The sequence below is a fragment of the Heterodontus francisci genome, chromosome 18 (assembly GCF_036365525.1).
Source record: "Heterodontus francisci isolate sHetFra1 chromosome 18, sHetFra1.hap1, whole genome shotgun sequence".
NCBI lineage: Eukaryota > Metazoa > Chordata > Chondrichthyes > Heterodontiformes > Heterodontidae > Heterodontus > Heterodontus francisci.
The window spans coordinates 74,443,765-74,459,602 of NC_090388.1; the positions used below are offsets into that span (position 1 = coordinate 74,443,765).

Below are 15,838 nucleotides of genomic sequence, written 5' to 3' on the forward strand. Positions count from 1 at the left end.
TCTCACTAGCTCTGACTAAATTTACTTGATTGGATGGAAGTTTAGATGCGGAGACAGAAATTATCCCATGTCTGCTAGTGTGGTACACTATTTATAGGACTGTGTCTCACTAATGTAATGCACAGAGCAAAGAAAGCAGGAGCACACAAGCAAACTAGTCACAGAATAAATAAGTGTGGAGCAGTCATGAGTTTATAACAGAATGGCACAGAAGCGATGCAGACAATAGAATTGAATGTAGTGCACAAGTGTGGAAGTAACAGGTACGTTCTGACAGGCTGAATTTATAAGTTGCCTAAATATTGTATCATAGAGTCATAGAGTTATACAGCACAGAAACAGGCCCTTTGGCCCATCGTGTCTGTGCTGGCCATCAAACACCTATCTATTCTAATCCCATTTTCCACCACCTGGCCCGTAGCCCTGTATGCTATGGCGTTTCAAGTGCTCATCTAAATACTTCTTAAATGTTGTGAGGGTTCCTGCCTCAACCACCTCTTCAGGCAGTGCGTTCCAGATTCCAACCACCCTCTGGGTGAAAATATTTTCCCTCAAATCCCCTCTAAACCTCCTGCCCTTTACCTTAAATCTGGTTATTGATCCCTCCGCTAAGGGAAAAAGTTTCTTCCTACCTAACCTATCAATGCCCCTCATAATCATGCGATGAGATGAGAACACAGATGAGATGAGAACACAGAGTGTTTCGAAGGTGAGAGTGGGGTGGGAGATGACAGAGGTAGGAAGGGGTGAGGCCATGGAATGATTAGAAAACAAACATGGGACGTGCTGAGAAGTGTCCACCCATTCCCTGAAGATAAAACTTATTTTGTAAATATAATTTCTTAATTGAAAGTGGACTGCAAATAGGCACTGTGATGGGGATGGAACACGGTGCCTTGAAGAAGTTGTTCACATTACTTTGGACTACACACAATTTACATCAATATTTAGGGACATCACACGGTTGACTGTAATTACCTTATTTATTTACTGAGACACCAAGTGCTCTTAGGTGTCTCCTCCATGTGAAAAGTGCCCTCAAATGAAAGTTATTGCTATTTTTTTTAGAGAAAGGGATGACTGAGAAAGGTGAGGAACTCCACATGGAAGCGGTCCTAGAAGTTGATAAAAGAATCAAAAAGGATTTCTCTGATTAGCACATTTCAGAGCTCAGTTCCCCAGGAGCTAAATCGGATACTTTTCTTTCATTTGTTCTGAGGATGTGGGTGTTGCTCAATGTTCCCTCTAACTTGAAAGTCTCCATGCAGACCACACATAAGTTGGCTGCTATAAATTAAAGGGGCCGCGGACTTATAGAAATTAGCCACACACTGGAAAAAAATTTACAGGGAATGTTGGCATTGTTAGCAAGGCTGCATTTAATACCCATTCCGAGTTGCTCTGAGAATGTGGTGGGGCTTCTTCTTAAACCACTGCAGTGCGTGAGATTCCACAATTGAGTGACTTGTTTGGCCACATTAGATGGGAGTTAATAGTCAACCATGTTGGTGTGGGACTGGAGTTACATATGGGCCAAACAGGATAAGGATGACAGGTTTCCTTCACTAAAGGACATTGCGAACTAGTTGGGTTTTTAAGAACAAATATTCTATGAAGCACTGAGAATGGCAAATTATGCAAATGAGCAGTTATCTTTACCTTCATTTTGACGCAGAGTGACTCTGGTGCACATTAACATGAAATATTGGCAATGTAATCCATGTACCAGGTTCTGATTGAACAACCAAGTGGTCTAAAACCCAAGATCCCACCTTCTAACACAATTTTAAGTTTGCACTGGCTGTGGTATGACTGCAGTCCAGTGCAAGTTGCATCTTAGAAATGCCTGGATGATCCATGGGGCCTTCAATGAGCTTTTAAAGATTTGTGTTCAATCTTTTAATAGTTACAAGAGTGTGACGCTCTGTGGATACTTCCAAACTCTGTCTTTGGTGTACCAAACGATGATCGTACTGAGTTCAGTCAGAATATAATGAGGGTCTGTGAAACGTGCTTTCTAGCCACTAAGCATCACTGTCTGATTGGCAGATGAGATGTACCGATGGCCTAAGACTTGTGAATCACCCAATCAACACAGATATGACTATCAGAAATTCTATCGTAATACCCCTTCTATGGAAACTGTTTTTCCCTTAATCTTGGCTGAAGTCCTGTTGCAATAAAATATTTGGGGGTTCAAAAGTCAATGAAACAAACCCTGATCCTGATAGCTTTGTAATAATGGCATCAGGAGCTCGTGATTGGAAATAATCAGGATGTACAGGTGGACTGCCAGCACAGAGTATCTTTTACTGGCACTGAGGGACTGATTTCTGAGATGACACAACAACAGGCTGGGTGAAATGAACCAAGCACACTTCAGCATATAGCGGAACCTGCTGGATTAAAAAAATGAAGAATCCAATGAATTGAGCTCTTACTGTCAGCTATCTCATATTCAACATAAAAGTGCATATCCGGTCGGTCAAACTCCCAACTGATATTTGCATGGGTTGCGGCTGAGGTAATGTTCGTAATTACTGGACGAAGGACCAGGACTAAGTAGGCAACAGAAGAGAGAGAATCACGTGAAAAAGTACAGTACCAAGTGCATTAAACAATACATAAAAAAGTAAAAACAGTGCAGAGACCAAGGGGTTCAATTTCCTCTTCAGTGGGTCACTGGGTTAAATTTCTTTGGCCTTGAAGTTCAGTCATGGGGTGACTGGTGTCTAAACATTTAAAGGGATTAAAGTAATATTGCCGTTAAAGTAGTAGAGGAAGGCATTCCATACGAACGCATTAAACATCCATGACATAACTGCAAGGCCTCTGTGTACTGTGTCTTCAAAACAGAGGAAATTAAAGCCTTAGAAATTGTTCAGCACACTATAGTTGACTATACAGTCCCTGACAGTTCCTGAATCTTTTTTGCACTAACTCAAAGTACACTGGGTTCATGCTCAGTTTGTTTCGCTGCTTTTAGGACAGAACTTGCTTTTATTCAGGACCATGCAGTCTGTGCTTGCATGTAGATGTAGGCAATAAATTTCTGCTTCATTGACTACTGCTTGCAGGTCAGGTACTGAGGAGGGATAGGCGCACAGTAAAACTTGCTCTACTCTGCCCAAAGTACTTTTACCTGCATTTGGAAATGAAGTGAACTGTCTGCTGTATTTTTTTCCATTTTCCACACTAGCCAGTCTGTGGCTTCTCTAACCAAAGCGGGGAGGGTGCAAGACAGCGTGAAAGCATACGGGAAACCTGGTGAGCCAGAGACTCCCCCAAATTTAATGGCACGACCTCATTATAATTGTCTTCTGTTTCCCTACCCCCCACCCCCAGCCGGGCAGATTAACAGCGGCAGGAAGCCTCGGAGACAATCCCCCAACCCCCAGAAATAGTGATGATGGGTCGGGCCAGAGACTGAGGGCTGGGGGGATGGCCAAGATTACAGGGCAGACCAGCGATTGGGGGTTGGGGTTGCCAATTGTGGCAGTGGGTAGAGAGAGGGGGTGATCGGCAGTGGGTTTACTTGAGGGATCAGTGGGGGGAGTTGGGGACTGATGGGCCTGATCCTCTACGAAGGGTGCTGGAAAAGCACTTACCTTCAAGAACTGACAGCTCCTGCTTCCCTTTCCCTGAGCTGGCAACAGTTACATTTCAAACAGGCTCCAATTCCCAAATTTAAATATGTTAACGAAGTGTCCTCCCTCTCCATCACTGAACACATGTGTGCCAAGAAACCAGTCACTGTAAAAATGTCAACGGGTGCCTATGTAGCAGGTTAGGGATGTTTTCCCTGCATTTTTAGGGTTTACCCGGACCTCCATCCTGTTCTTCGTTGCGGGGGGGGGGGGGGGGGGGTAGGCTGCAGGTGGGGTTAACGTTGAGGCTATTGTCACTGGGGTTGTCATGTTATTCGCAAATAAGTTGTTTTTTTTATATAAATAAAAGGAATACACTAACAGACCAGGACACAGTCAGACTCAGCCAATCTCTGTGTGTCCGATCCAAACTGTGGCAAGAAACAGGGGCTTGGTAACTTCATTTCAACCCATTTTCAAATCAATACCTGCTTTGAATGCCCTCTCAATTCTTACTTTTTAAACGTTATTCGGCGTGACAAAACCACAATTATCCTCTTGGAAACTAAACATACTTAATGGAGGATCTCACCCAGTTCTAGTGAAGGTTCTCAGGAGCCTAACTCAGTTCTGATTAAATAAAATTTACAGCACTAAGAATGGCTTCACACATGCCTCTGTCCAGTCTATTTATTTCATTGCATCCTATCAGCATAACCTTCCTCCCTCGTGTACTTATCTAGCTTCCCCCTAAATGCAGTTATGCTATGCTCCCCCATGGTAGCAAGTTCCACATTCTCACCCCTCTCTGAGTAAAGCCATTTCTCTTGAACTCCTTATACAATTTATTAGAGATCATCTTATATATATGGCCACTATTCAGAGGTGAGATGAGGAAAAACAATTACGCAGTGAGGTGTGATCTGGAATATATCGCCTGAAGGGTTGGTGGGAGTAGTTTCAATAATAACTTTCAAAAAGAAAATGGATAAATACTTGAAGGTAAAACATTTCACACAGGGATATGGGGAAAGAGCAGAGGGGTGGGACTAATCCTCCACCAAGGAGCTGGCATAGGAATGATGGAGTAAGTGGCCTCCTCCTTTGCTGCATCTATGATTCTATGATGGAATGTAGTGATGGTCACCCAGTTCCAACGGAGTGTGTCATTCAGGTCTCAGGGTCCTCACCCAATTCTGCTGGAGAGCTCCCTATCTTTTCCCTTTCAGATGACGGCTGATCCTTTGCATATTTTCACCATTTATTTTGATCTTAAATCATGAATTTTCTTTTTTGTTCCAAAAATCCTTCTTTTGTTAATACTCTTATTTCTGTAACTCCAGTTTGGCATATGGACATCAGTTACACTACTCTTCAACCATACCTACTATTGTACTATTCCAAATGCACAGTAATAGAACAGAGAAATACCAGGTCCACTGCATGATGTAAATAGGTACTGTCAAAAATTGCTATGGCTTTCTTATTGAAAAACATCTTAGTGTTGAGCAAAAATCAGGGCCAGAAAACCATGACAGCCAAAACTGTCATTACACTTTATAAGCAAAATAATTTGAAGTTTTGCCATTTCCTTTCAACTACAGTTGTCAATTTTGTCTGCTCTGCTTCGCTCCATGCCATGTAACACTGGCCAACTAAGTAGCCATGCCATTTATCCTTAGGTCACTGCCAATGGTGGTGATATGGTATGAATGTACCAGCTTAGAATTCCTTTCCTTTGCCTGGTGCTTTCCTGAATGGTTCAGCAGGTATATAGACACCTGCCCACCTGAGTGTGGATAAATACAGACAAAGATTTTCAATCAACTGTGTGGCATATGATAATACACACGGGGCTACCAATCTTGTCTGCCCCATTTTTCACTCAATATAATGCCGGATCATGAGATTTTATTGAATTTTATCACCATCACAATATCCTTCGAGAATTCCACAAAGAGAGCTTTTCGGTCCATCACGCCTTCGCCAGCACTAGTTCCCTCACATAAGCTATTTTCTCCAATCCCATTTTAGATTAGATTAGAGATACAGCACTGAAACAGGCCCTTCGGCCCACCGAGTCTGTGCCGAACATCAACCACCCATTTATACTAATCCTACACTAATCCCATATTCCTACCAAACATCCCCACCTGTCCCTATATTTCCCTACCACCTACCTATACTAGTGACAATTTATAATGGCCAATTTACCTATCAACCTGCAAGTCTTTTGGCTTGTGGGAGGAAACCGGAGCACCCGGAGAAAACCCACGCAGACACAGGGAGAACTTGCAAACTCCACACAGGCAGTACCTTTGGCCAGCTTTCTTCTTCAAGTAACTTTCTCATTGATCCTCAAGTGTTGTCATCTTTTAGGCTTCAAAAGTTATCTGTGGTCGTGCATTCATATTCTAATAACTTTTTACAGGAAGACAATCCCTTCTAAACTTTTATGCTTCCAGTAGTAATCATGAGTCTAGGCCACCATGGTGATGAGTCACTGACCAGTAGAAATAATCTTTCACTATTTATCCCCTCAAACTATTTCAATATTTTGAATACTTTTCTATTGGATTCCTGCTTAAAAGCCTCAAATATCCAAAGGATGGAGAGCTTGTGAGTGTAATCAGTCTGGTGTGGAGCCCTGGAGTAAACGAGGGACTTTATTGGAGTTAGTATGGGGAACAATGAGTTAGGATCAAGCAGATTAAATGGAGGGTCACCTTGGCATTATTATAGGTGGTTTCTGGTGAGTTGCAATGAGGAAGAGAGGATGGCAAGATTAGGCCCCCATGTTTAATCCATTAAATCAGTTCAATTCAAAACAAGTATTTAAACTGAGTCTGCTCATCCCTAACATTTGTCCTCATACAATAATCAGCTTATAGGCAAAACATTATTATATGCTTGGTGATATAAATATAAGCAATATTGAAATTATAATCACAAGAAAAGCAATAGTGAAGTTGTATTCACAAGAGAGCCAATACCCTTCATTTTTTTATCTGTTTTCAGTATTGGAGACGTTGCAGATATTCCTGGAGCAGCAGAGAAAGGAAGAAAGATAATAGGTGAGACAGAGGGAAGGTGCAGTAAAATGCAGTAATACAATCAGTTGGAAACTTAGAGAGAGAGAGAATTAGCAAACACTTGGGGAAACAATAGGAACCAAGTGGAATGTACCATTTTGGATCATCAATGAACCATGCCAGGATTCACTGCACAGTCCTCCACATACTTTGGGTTGCCAACTCTGATTGGAGATATTCCTGGAGGTTTCATAACATGACCTCCCATCTCCAATCCCCCACCCAGTCAAACAGCCTTTTTTTTATGCCAAATAAACAAAGGAGTTCAAAGTAAATAAAAACATTTTTTTTATTGTCCCTGTGATTTTTCTCCAGGTTTGCTCACAGCAGTGTCCAGGAAATTAATCTTTAATTTCTGGAGACTCCAGGACAACCCTGGAGGGTTGGCAACCCTTCATATGTGGAGTGTCCAGTCTTAAAAGTTGTGCCTTTGTGGGAAGGTGCTAAGCAGAGGCCCAGCACCATCCAGAGAGGAAGTTGAAAAACCGGAGAGTGTGTCAATTTGGCCCGAACATCTCCCAGAGCAACAGCCAAACTCTCTCAGCCAGTTTGATGCAGAAAGGGTGAAAAGAGGCTCACCCTGCAAAAGAATTACTTAATTGAAGGAAAATAAAACCAGAAACAAAACTATTGTTAGAAATTGGACCCATTAAAATCTATCACATGCAACTGAAAGTTCATGCACGCTCAAGGATTATGGCACTTGCTGTTAATCTAAAAAATGTGCGGTTAACAAAAAACAGCTAGGCTGCACAAACTCAGGACAGTGCAGTGCTATTTTGATCAAGAGCTGCCAGCACCTCCAAGACAACATATTTAATGTAATCCATGAAATTATCTTTTCTAACAAACTCTGCCGGGTACAGATATATATAGACACACTATATAAATAAAAAGAACTAAGGAGCTGTGATCCATCAGCTTCACCACCCCGACTAATGCACCCCAAACGGTTGCAACTCAAAGGCCAAGCGCACGGCAAACAGCCACAAACTCAAAACCATGCAGGTTACCTTTGCCTGCCCCTGGTGCGGTTTGGTGAATCACTGCTAATAGTAAAAGAGAGAAAAGTGGGGGAACAGGAACAATTAAAAAAAACTGTATAATTAGGGACACACCAGGAATAGACTGGAAACGTGCACAAAAAAGGACAAATATTAAAACACATTAATACCACTTACGAATTCAACAGATTTTCTTTTGAAAAGAGAGCTACAGGCCTTGCTGTGAAACAGTGAGCAAACAGCACCAAACACTATGGGGCAGAAATGCATGGATTGCAGTGGAGAACAAGTGGGACTGAATTGGCCACCTGATATGTACCTGGCTGGATACTCAGTTTCACTGACTTCAATAAAGCTGAACATCAAGCCAAGAGTACAATGGGCATCCAATGCCATCCCAACCAGCACAAATTTCTACCCCAACTTGTCGGTCTGAAATTCCTTTATTTAATGATAGCTGTAACTCACGGAAAGCAAAAATCCTCAAGTTTCTGGTTGCTCCTACCCCACAATGTAAATTCAGGGCTGGGCCAAGAATCTATTTCCACACATTTTCAATGTTAAATGTTGACTTAAGATATGACTAGAACCAAAATGGCAAATGTAATCACTGCATGTTCCTCTATCATCACGTGATGCACAGTTGAGATTCCCAGAAGGATTCCGGATCACTGGCTCCTCAGCTCTCAACGCTTGCCTGTGATCCCGCCGACTACACTTGCCCACGCAAAGAAATGCAGGATTACAAATAGCAGGTATGACTGAGATATTGAGCACCAGCAGACAGGAACCTCCAGGGTAGCCTGGGGATTTGCAAAATATACCACAATCTTGTTTTACTTAATTTTTATGGGTGTAAGATTCCATTAAGACACTTCTTTGCTGGGCACACACCCAGGATCTTTGGAGTATAGTTGAGTACTTCTGCCAGCAGTACAGTTCTCATGTGCTTACATCCAAACTGCGATCATCATATTAGCTATCGGACCACCTCTGGCCTCTAAGTCCAGCAACATACTTGAAGAAGCGCGAGATGATTTACTATGAGTCAGAACCTCCACTGAAATCATTAAAACCTTTCAAAAGAGGGCAGGATTTGATAGGTCAAACCAACCAGTTGAAATGCTCAGTGTTTCCTTTCAATGTTGCTGTTCATGAGAACCAGGAGGACTGATGTCCCCAACTGGCAGAATGCATCTTAAAATCGTTCAGCATACGTTGCAGGGGGGAAGAAAACAACGTCCTTTTTGTAACAACTAAACTTCATACAAATACCCTGAGGGATGAACAAGCAGCCATTAAGTCTGGTGATGATCAACAGCAGCAGTCACTGAATGCAAAACATGTGTTAGGCAATTTCCAGTGTACAAATGAAACACAAGTTCTGAAAATTGATGACCATGTTTTTTCATTTTAAAAAGGTTGGTAAATTTGGACACTTTTCCACCCAACTCCAGTTGGAAAATATTGACTCATTTCCCTATACTACACACATGGCTGCAACATGAGTGATAATTATAGACTTCTCCACATTTCCTGTGCCTGCCACACCTTGACTCACTGACTATAGAAGCAGAGAGTTTGCAGGATTAGTAGCCTCGAGACTGCAAGCTGGAGTCTCAGGTACACAGGGTGCCAGTCCTCCACTGTTAGCACTTACCTGGCCACCTGGAGTACTTAAGAGTTTTCTTCCCCCTCTCCATTTGCTCCCCACCTCTCCTGGAGAGGTCAAAGCTTGTTGGGGTACAATTTTACAGGTATTGGCAGCCACACCCCTCCACCACCCCAAGCGCGGCTATTTATTCATGCGTCGGTTCTGACAATATGCTCTTCCTTAGGGACAGCACCTTGACATGGTGGGAAGGCCTGACAGCCACACTGGCGACAGTATAACTCCTAGTGGGGCCATTCAAGCCACACAAGTAGGTGGGTAGAAATTAGAATCAAGGCCAGTTCACCGGTCCTCCTGGTAGGAGGTTGTAATTTATGCTAACAACCTCTCCACTTAAAAGATGTTTTTTATTACAGCAACAGCCCAGAACCAAGTCTGTTACAGATGTGCAAATATAAGCATCAACTGAGGAGAACTGCCATCTGTTGGACATAAGGCGGGTTGATACCCTGGGTTAGGTATCTCATCCAGGACAAACAGCAGTGGAAGAACTGGGTTGCCTCATGTGTCACTAGCAACAGGAGACTCCAACTCACTAATATGATAAGTGGCTGCAACTGTGCATGGCGCCACAAGCAAGGCCCCCATTCCTATCTTCATCATCCACGCAAGTTCACTGTACCAAGCTGGTGGGTCACTGGATAAGGAAACGCTGGACGATTTCTCCTTCCCACTAACCCAGATGTACCCCGGCCAACTAGGGCAACTTGAAAGCTGTTGCCACACTAAAACCTTCATGTCGCATACTACAACAAGCCTGTGTGCCGTTATCATTGAGCCATAGGGGGAATGAGACCTCCATTTAAAAAAAACAAAGGACTTGAATGTACAATGACATCCAGAGCATTTGAAAAAGCAGTGTTAAATATCAGCATTGATAGCTGAGAACAAGGTTGAACAATCTCTGTGCAGCTGTACCTTCATCCACGATTGTAATGGCCTCCTCGGTTAATTTGCTGCCAGCTCCCACACTGGTAAAGGCATTAAGATAGAACTTGTAGCGAGTGCTGTAGTTGAGGTTTTTCAGAGTCCAGCTGGTTTCATTTTCTGCAGGGACTGTAATCTCCACCAGAGGACCCAACTCATGCGTACTGTTAACTGAAAGGGAACAGACAGATAAATTTCTGTCTTGGAAACAATTGATTCCATTGTCATGTAACGCGCCAGTGACAGTTTGATCATTACATGCTGTCATTTAGCCAGTAATTAACACTTTACAGCATTCCAACTGCAAACAGTTTCTCAATTTCATAATAATTCTATGCACTGATTGTTGCATTAGCATATTTTGTTCATTGTTACATTTCAGCTGTCACACCTTTGCATATGCAAATTTCTTGCAGTTGATTAGCTCAAACTTTGTAATCATTAAAGAGCAACAAATTACAACTGAAGAGGAAAGAATCTATCTCAAGGAAAGACAAACCTCCAGGACATATATAGATCAAGCACGAGGAAACAGCAAAGTCTATGAATAAATGAAAGGGGAGACACTGAAACCACCCCAACTATTTATTTAAATGTTTTTAAGTGAGTAGTTCATGTCTGTGGTTCTGCCCCTCCTTGGGCCTGGCTCTGTACTTGCTTCAAAGCTGTTCGCCTCTTAATATGTTCCAGTTCTGATGAAGGTCACAGACCTGAAATGTTGGCCGGAATTTTACGGTGGGTGGGGGGGGCGCCCATCCACCGGCCAAGAAGTCAGTGGCGTGCCCGCCTCGCCAGGCCTGGGGATCCAGAACAGATTTTATGCTCCCCAGGCCCTTAATTGGTCTTGGGCAGGACTTCCACCTCCTTGAGGCAAGAAGTCCCGCCTATTGGAGCTGGCGGCCAATCAGCGGGCCGGCAGCTCTTGGTCCCAGCAGCTCCACTGGGAGTGGTGGCCACTGCTGGGACTACACCCAGCTTCAGGATGAAGATGAAAGATAACCCCAGAAAAAAAGTAAGTTTTTAGGTCCTCGCTGGGGACAATCGGTTGGGCCCTGGCAAGGCAAGGTGGGTCGGTTAGGGGGGCGGGGCGGGTGTGTTGTGTGTTGGGGCCAGTTGGAGCTTCGGGGGCGGCCCTCCGTGGGACTCAGGGTGCCCAATCAGGAGGGGCACCCCACCAGCCTGCAAGAAGGCTGCCTAGTTTCATCAAGCAGGTTTTCTGAGCCCTCAACTGCCCGCCAGCCAAGGGTAAATTACCCATGGGGGTTTGGGGGGGGGGGAGGGGGAGAAAAAGAGGCCCTTAAGTGGTAGTGAATTGGCCAGTTAAGGGCATTGATTGGCCTGGGGAGGGCCGGCTTTTTCTCGCCGTTGCCACCTTGCGTAAATTGGCAGTGGAGGCAGCAGCAGGTCGGGCAGGACCCTCCCAGCCTCCCACTCCATTTTATGCTCCTCGCCCACCTCCACCCCTCCCCAACCACCAGCCTGCTCTTTGGGGGCCATAAATTTCCGGCTGTTAACTCTGTTTTTCTCTCCACAGATGCTGCCAGACTGGCTGAGTGTTTCCGATCCATTCCTGTTTGTATTTCAGATTTCCAGCATCTGCAATATTTTGCTTTTGCTTCATTGCCTTTAATTGTTCGACAGAACTGAAGCCACTGTGCAGACACTGGAAGAGGGATAGGCCAATGAGCCCCTCAAACCTGTTCCACCATTCAATTAGGTCTTGGCTGATCTGTATTTTAACTCCATTACCTACCTTGGTCCCATATCCCTTAACACCTTACCTAACTAAAATCTATCAATCTCAATTTTGAATTTTTCAATTGGCCCCCAGCCTCAATAGTATTTTGGGACAGGGTTTAGATATCCAGTACTCTTTGTGTGAAGAAGTGCTTCCTGGCATCATCCCTGAACGACATGGTTCTATTTTCAAAGTTATACCCCTTATTCTGGACTCCTCCAGCAGAAGAAATAGTTTCTCATGATTTATTTTACCAAATCTTTTAATCATCTTAAGCACCTCAATTAGATCATTCCTTACTCTTCTATACTCAAGAGAATATAAGTCTAGTCTATGCAAGCTGTCCTCATAATGTAACCCTTTGAGATGATGGCAAAAAAAATCCATAAACCAATCTTATTTAACAACTGAGGCAGAACAGCTTCTTTTGAGTCTGGGAGACCCATCTCTTCAAATTGCACTCATCTCTCCCAATATACGGGTGATGTGTCAACCTACACAAAATTTACAACCCTGAAATATGGATCGAGAGGGAATGAAGAAGCTCTTAGAAAAAAATGTGAAATTTTTGGTTTATTTATTTTTGGCTGCAAAAGCTCAGAATACCAACAATTCACACTGGTTACATTTGACATGTTTATAACAGTACAACACCCTCTCACTGCTAGTGTAGTATGCCAATGAAGCAAATCACTGTCACACTCTTGGCACTCGTGCAGCCTCATAAATCAGAAGATAACTGAAGCAGCCAAAGTGGGCTTGACTTCTGATTGTAAATCAAAGCAAAATTAACACACTATTTTCATTAAAATAAAAGCAAAATATTGCGGATGCTGAAAATCTGAAATAAATACAGAAGAGTCATATCCAACTCGAAACATTAACTCTGTTTCTCTCTCCACAGATGCTGCCAGACCTGTTGAGTATTTCCAGCACTGTTTCTATTACACTATTTTCACTGTCTATTTTCATATGGGTGGTGTGGGGGTAAACTTTATGAATTGGGAGTTCCTGGTGCTAGGTTTCTTGTGACAGGAGCATTTATTGGGAATTCAAGCAGATGAGTGTGCCCGATCCACAGTCTGTATTGTGTTCTGTTCATTTACTTCACTGGACTGAAACTCCTGCTGGACACAGTGCTTTCCAAGCCAAATTCTCAATCTCTGCTCCTACATTCTGCAAAGGAACACTAATTTGTAAAATATATCCCTAGTTTTCTTACATCAAAGAAAAACCTACTGAAAAGTTGGTAAACTACATAACTGCGAAATGTTTACTTCTGAAAGTTTAGCTTGAATAGAGAGAGGGAGTCAGAGAGAGAGGGAGGAGAGAGATTTTTTCTTGCTTACATTAAGATACCCAAACAATTATTGTTTGCAGAAAATTTAATGATTTTCAGTACCATTATGTTGTGGCTTTGCTAAGGCTAGAGCAAGATTTGAGTCTGTTTCTCCAAATAATTTAAAAACATGTCCTACTGTCAACCTACACAATGTCCTTCTACCCAGTACTACTTAACCCACCAACATCAGCTTGACCCTTGCATAATCCACATCTATATTAAAAATCCAATATCTGTACAAAATTTTGCTAACTTTTTCCCATTAAAATTCCTGTGTCCACATTTAAAATGGAGCTGTCAAGGTAAACTTGCCACACTATAATTACTGCCCATGGCTAGTAGAGGCAATGCATCAACACTGGCAGGAGGGTGTAACTGCAGTGTCATAAGTTTAGATAGGCAGTTTGAATTACAAATGTGGACACAAGAACATATAATGGAAATAATGAAAAATAAGGACAGAACATACAACTTTAAAATGGTGACTAAATTGCACCTATGTTCCCTGGTCCGATTATGCCCAGTCCCTAAGCTCACATCACCTGAGGACAACACCTAGTCTGGACTCCCCGTGTGAATAGGCATGCGAGATATCATATTTTAGCAAAAGAGAGGCAGTACATATTTTTGTGGAATACAAGTAGGATGTGATGAAAACCCCACATGCCAAATGGAAAATATTAATTTCATCGAGTAGAACTTTGCCTGACACTTTTACTGGAAATTGTTACAAATAACTTTTCTGTCAACCAAAATGGCCATGGCAATTTGCACATGAATCAGTAACAGGTCCAACTGGAGACAAACCCGATTGACTCAGCCTATCCAGAATAATGGGATACTCTCTGATTCAATTATCTGAGATAGCTTTGTCAATATGTGGTCATCAAAAGCCACCAAAATCCATTGACTTTGAAATTTTGAAAGAGCCAACACCACCTCCACCGCCACCCCCCCCCCCCCCCCCCCACCAAGTATGTCTGGGCAGCCTAAGGGGAGAGCCTTGAATTTCAGAGAAAATTCCAGAAACTTCTCATTAAAACACAAAGAGATGGTCATACCATGTGACTGCTTGTGCCACTCTGGAGATTGTGAGTGGTGACTCAGAAGGCCAACAGTAACTGAGATCCAGCAAGGGAACATACCTCTCTTCTCTCCAGTAAAGACCCAGAGGAGCCTTGGCTGTCACTACTAAGCCTCAAACCTATAGCCCAGCAAAGCCAACGACTAGGAGACAAGGATAAAGCCACTCTTCTGCATTCCGGAACCTGATAAGCAAGCCCGAACTGTGCAAGTGGCCCAGCGGGACTTCAGGACTACAATTTCAACTAAGAATGCTGGGACTGAGATTCAGTATTTAAATTCCATTTATTTCAGACTCTACCCCAACCTCCCAACTCTGTTTTTCCCTCTGTAATGTGTGCATGTGTGGCTCCTGTGTGAATGTGGGGCCTGGAGGCATAGTGTATTTTAATAATTTTAACCGGTTTAGAGTGATCAGGTTAAGAAACTTACGCCTTTCTTGTTTAAACGCAAGAAAACCTGTCTGATTGGTTCATTTGCAATTATATTAGAGGAACAGGAGCAAGTGTGCACTGTGGTGGTAAGTTAGATCACTGTGTTTAAAAAAGATAAAGCCTGTTGCGGTCAAACCAGAGAAGGGGTGAAAGGGGAGCCTGAGACCCCCTCCTCACCTGGTTTTAACTAGGAGCATGAATTGGTTATATAGCCCCACATGCTTGCTCTGCCATTAAATAGGATAATGACTGAATTTCTACATTAACTTCACCGCCCTATCCCCATTTCTCTTGATTCACTTAGAGCCCAAAAATCTATTAATCCTAGTCTTGAATATGTTCATCAACTGAGCATTCACTGCCCTCTGCTGTAGAGATTTCCAAAGATCCACAACCCTCTGAGTGAATAAGTTTCTCCTCTCGTCAAATGAAATGCACCTTTGACACAGGACAGGAATGGTAGGGGCTGAAACATCAGAGCGAAGAGGATTTAAACAATGTTGCCAAATGGCATCAGTGCTTAATTCAGTTTAATACACAATAGTGATCAAAGCGAATACAATTCAGTAGGTTGAATTTAATCTGTGCACCATATCCTCTGTTTAATTGCATTAAACAATAAACAGTTTAAGGTCCCACACAATTGCTGCCTTACAGATACTTACTGGGCTGGTACTTGAGTGTGTATCCTTTGAGAATGCCATTTGGGTGAAGTGGAGGGCCCCACTGCAGGGTCAGAGAGTCAAATGTTGGGCTTGTTATCTTCAAGAATTCTGGTGAGCTGGGAACTGATAAACAGTACATATATCATGTTAATACATATATCACCTGGACAAGTAACCTGTATTTTGTTACATTATTAGGAGATCTGACACAAGAAGTTCAAGAGTAGAAATTGTACGAAATAAATGTTCATGTTACTCCAAGTTTTAACGCAATGCTTATATGACAATATAAGA

The 15,838-nt window shown here is 42.8% G+C and overlaps 1 protein-coding gene across 10 annotated transcripts in view; it reads right to left on the reverse strand.

Annotated features, from left to right (window-relative positions):
- nrcama (neuronal cell adhesion molecule a) overlaps nucleotides 1-15,838 on the reverse strand; it is a 475,148-nt gene that overhangs the window by 43,333 nt on the left and 415,977 nt on the right. For 7 of the 10 annotated variants that reach the window (XM_068050995.1, XM_068050994.1, XM_068050993.1 and 4 more), the window contains 2 exons: nucleotides 15,545-15,667; nucleotides 10,274-10,453 (listed from right to left, as the gene is read on the reverse strand). In XM_068050995.1, the coding sequence (XP_067907096.1) occupies nucleotides 10,274-10,453; nucleotides 15,545-15,667 (303 nt within the window). Of the gene's footprint in view, nucleotides 1-2,441; nucleotides 2,559-6,580; nucleotides 6,629-7,692; nucleotides 7,726-10,273; nucleotides 10,454-13,112; nucleotides 13,197-15,544; nucleotides 15,668-15,838 lie in introns of those variants that run through there. The other 3 variants (XM_068051000.1, XM_068050998.1, XM_068050999.1) reach the window with 3 other exon arrangements.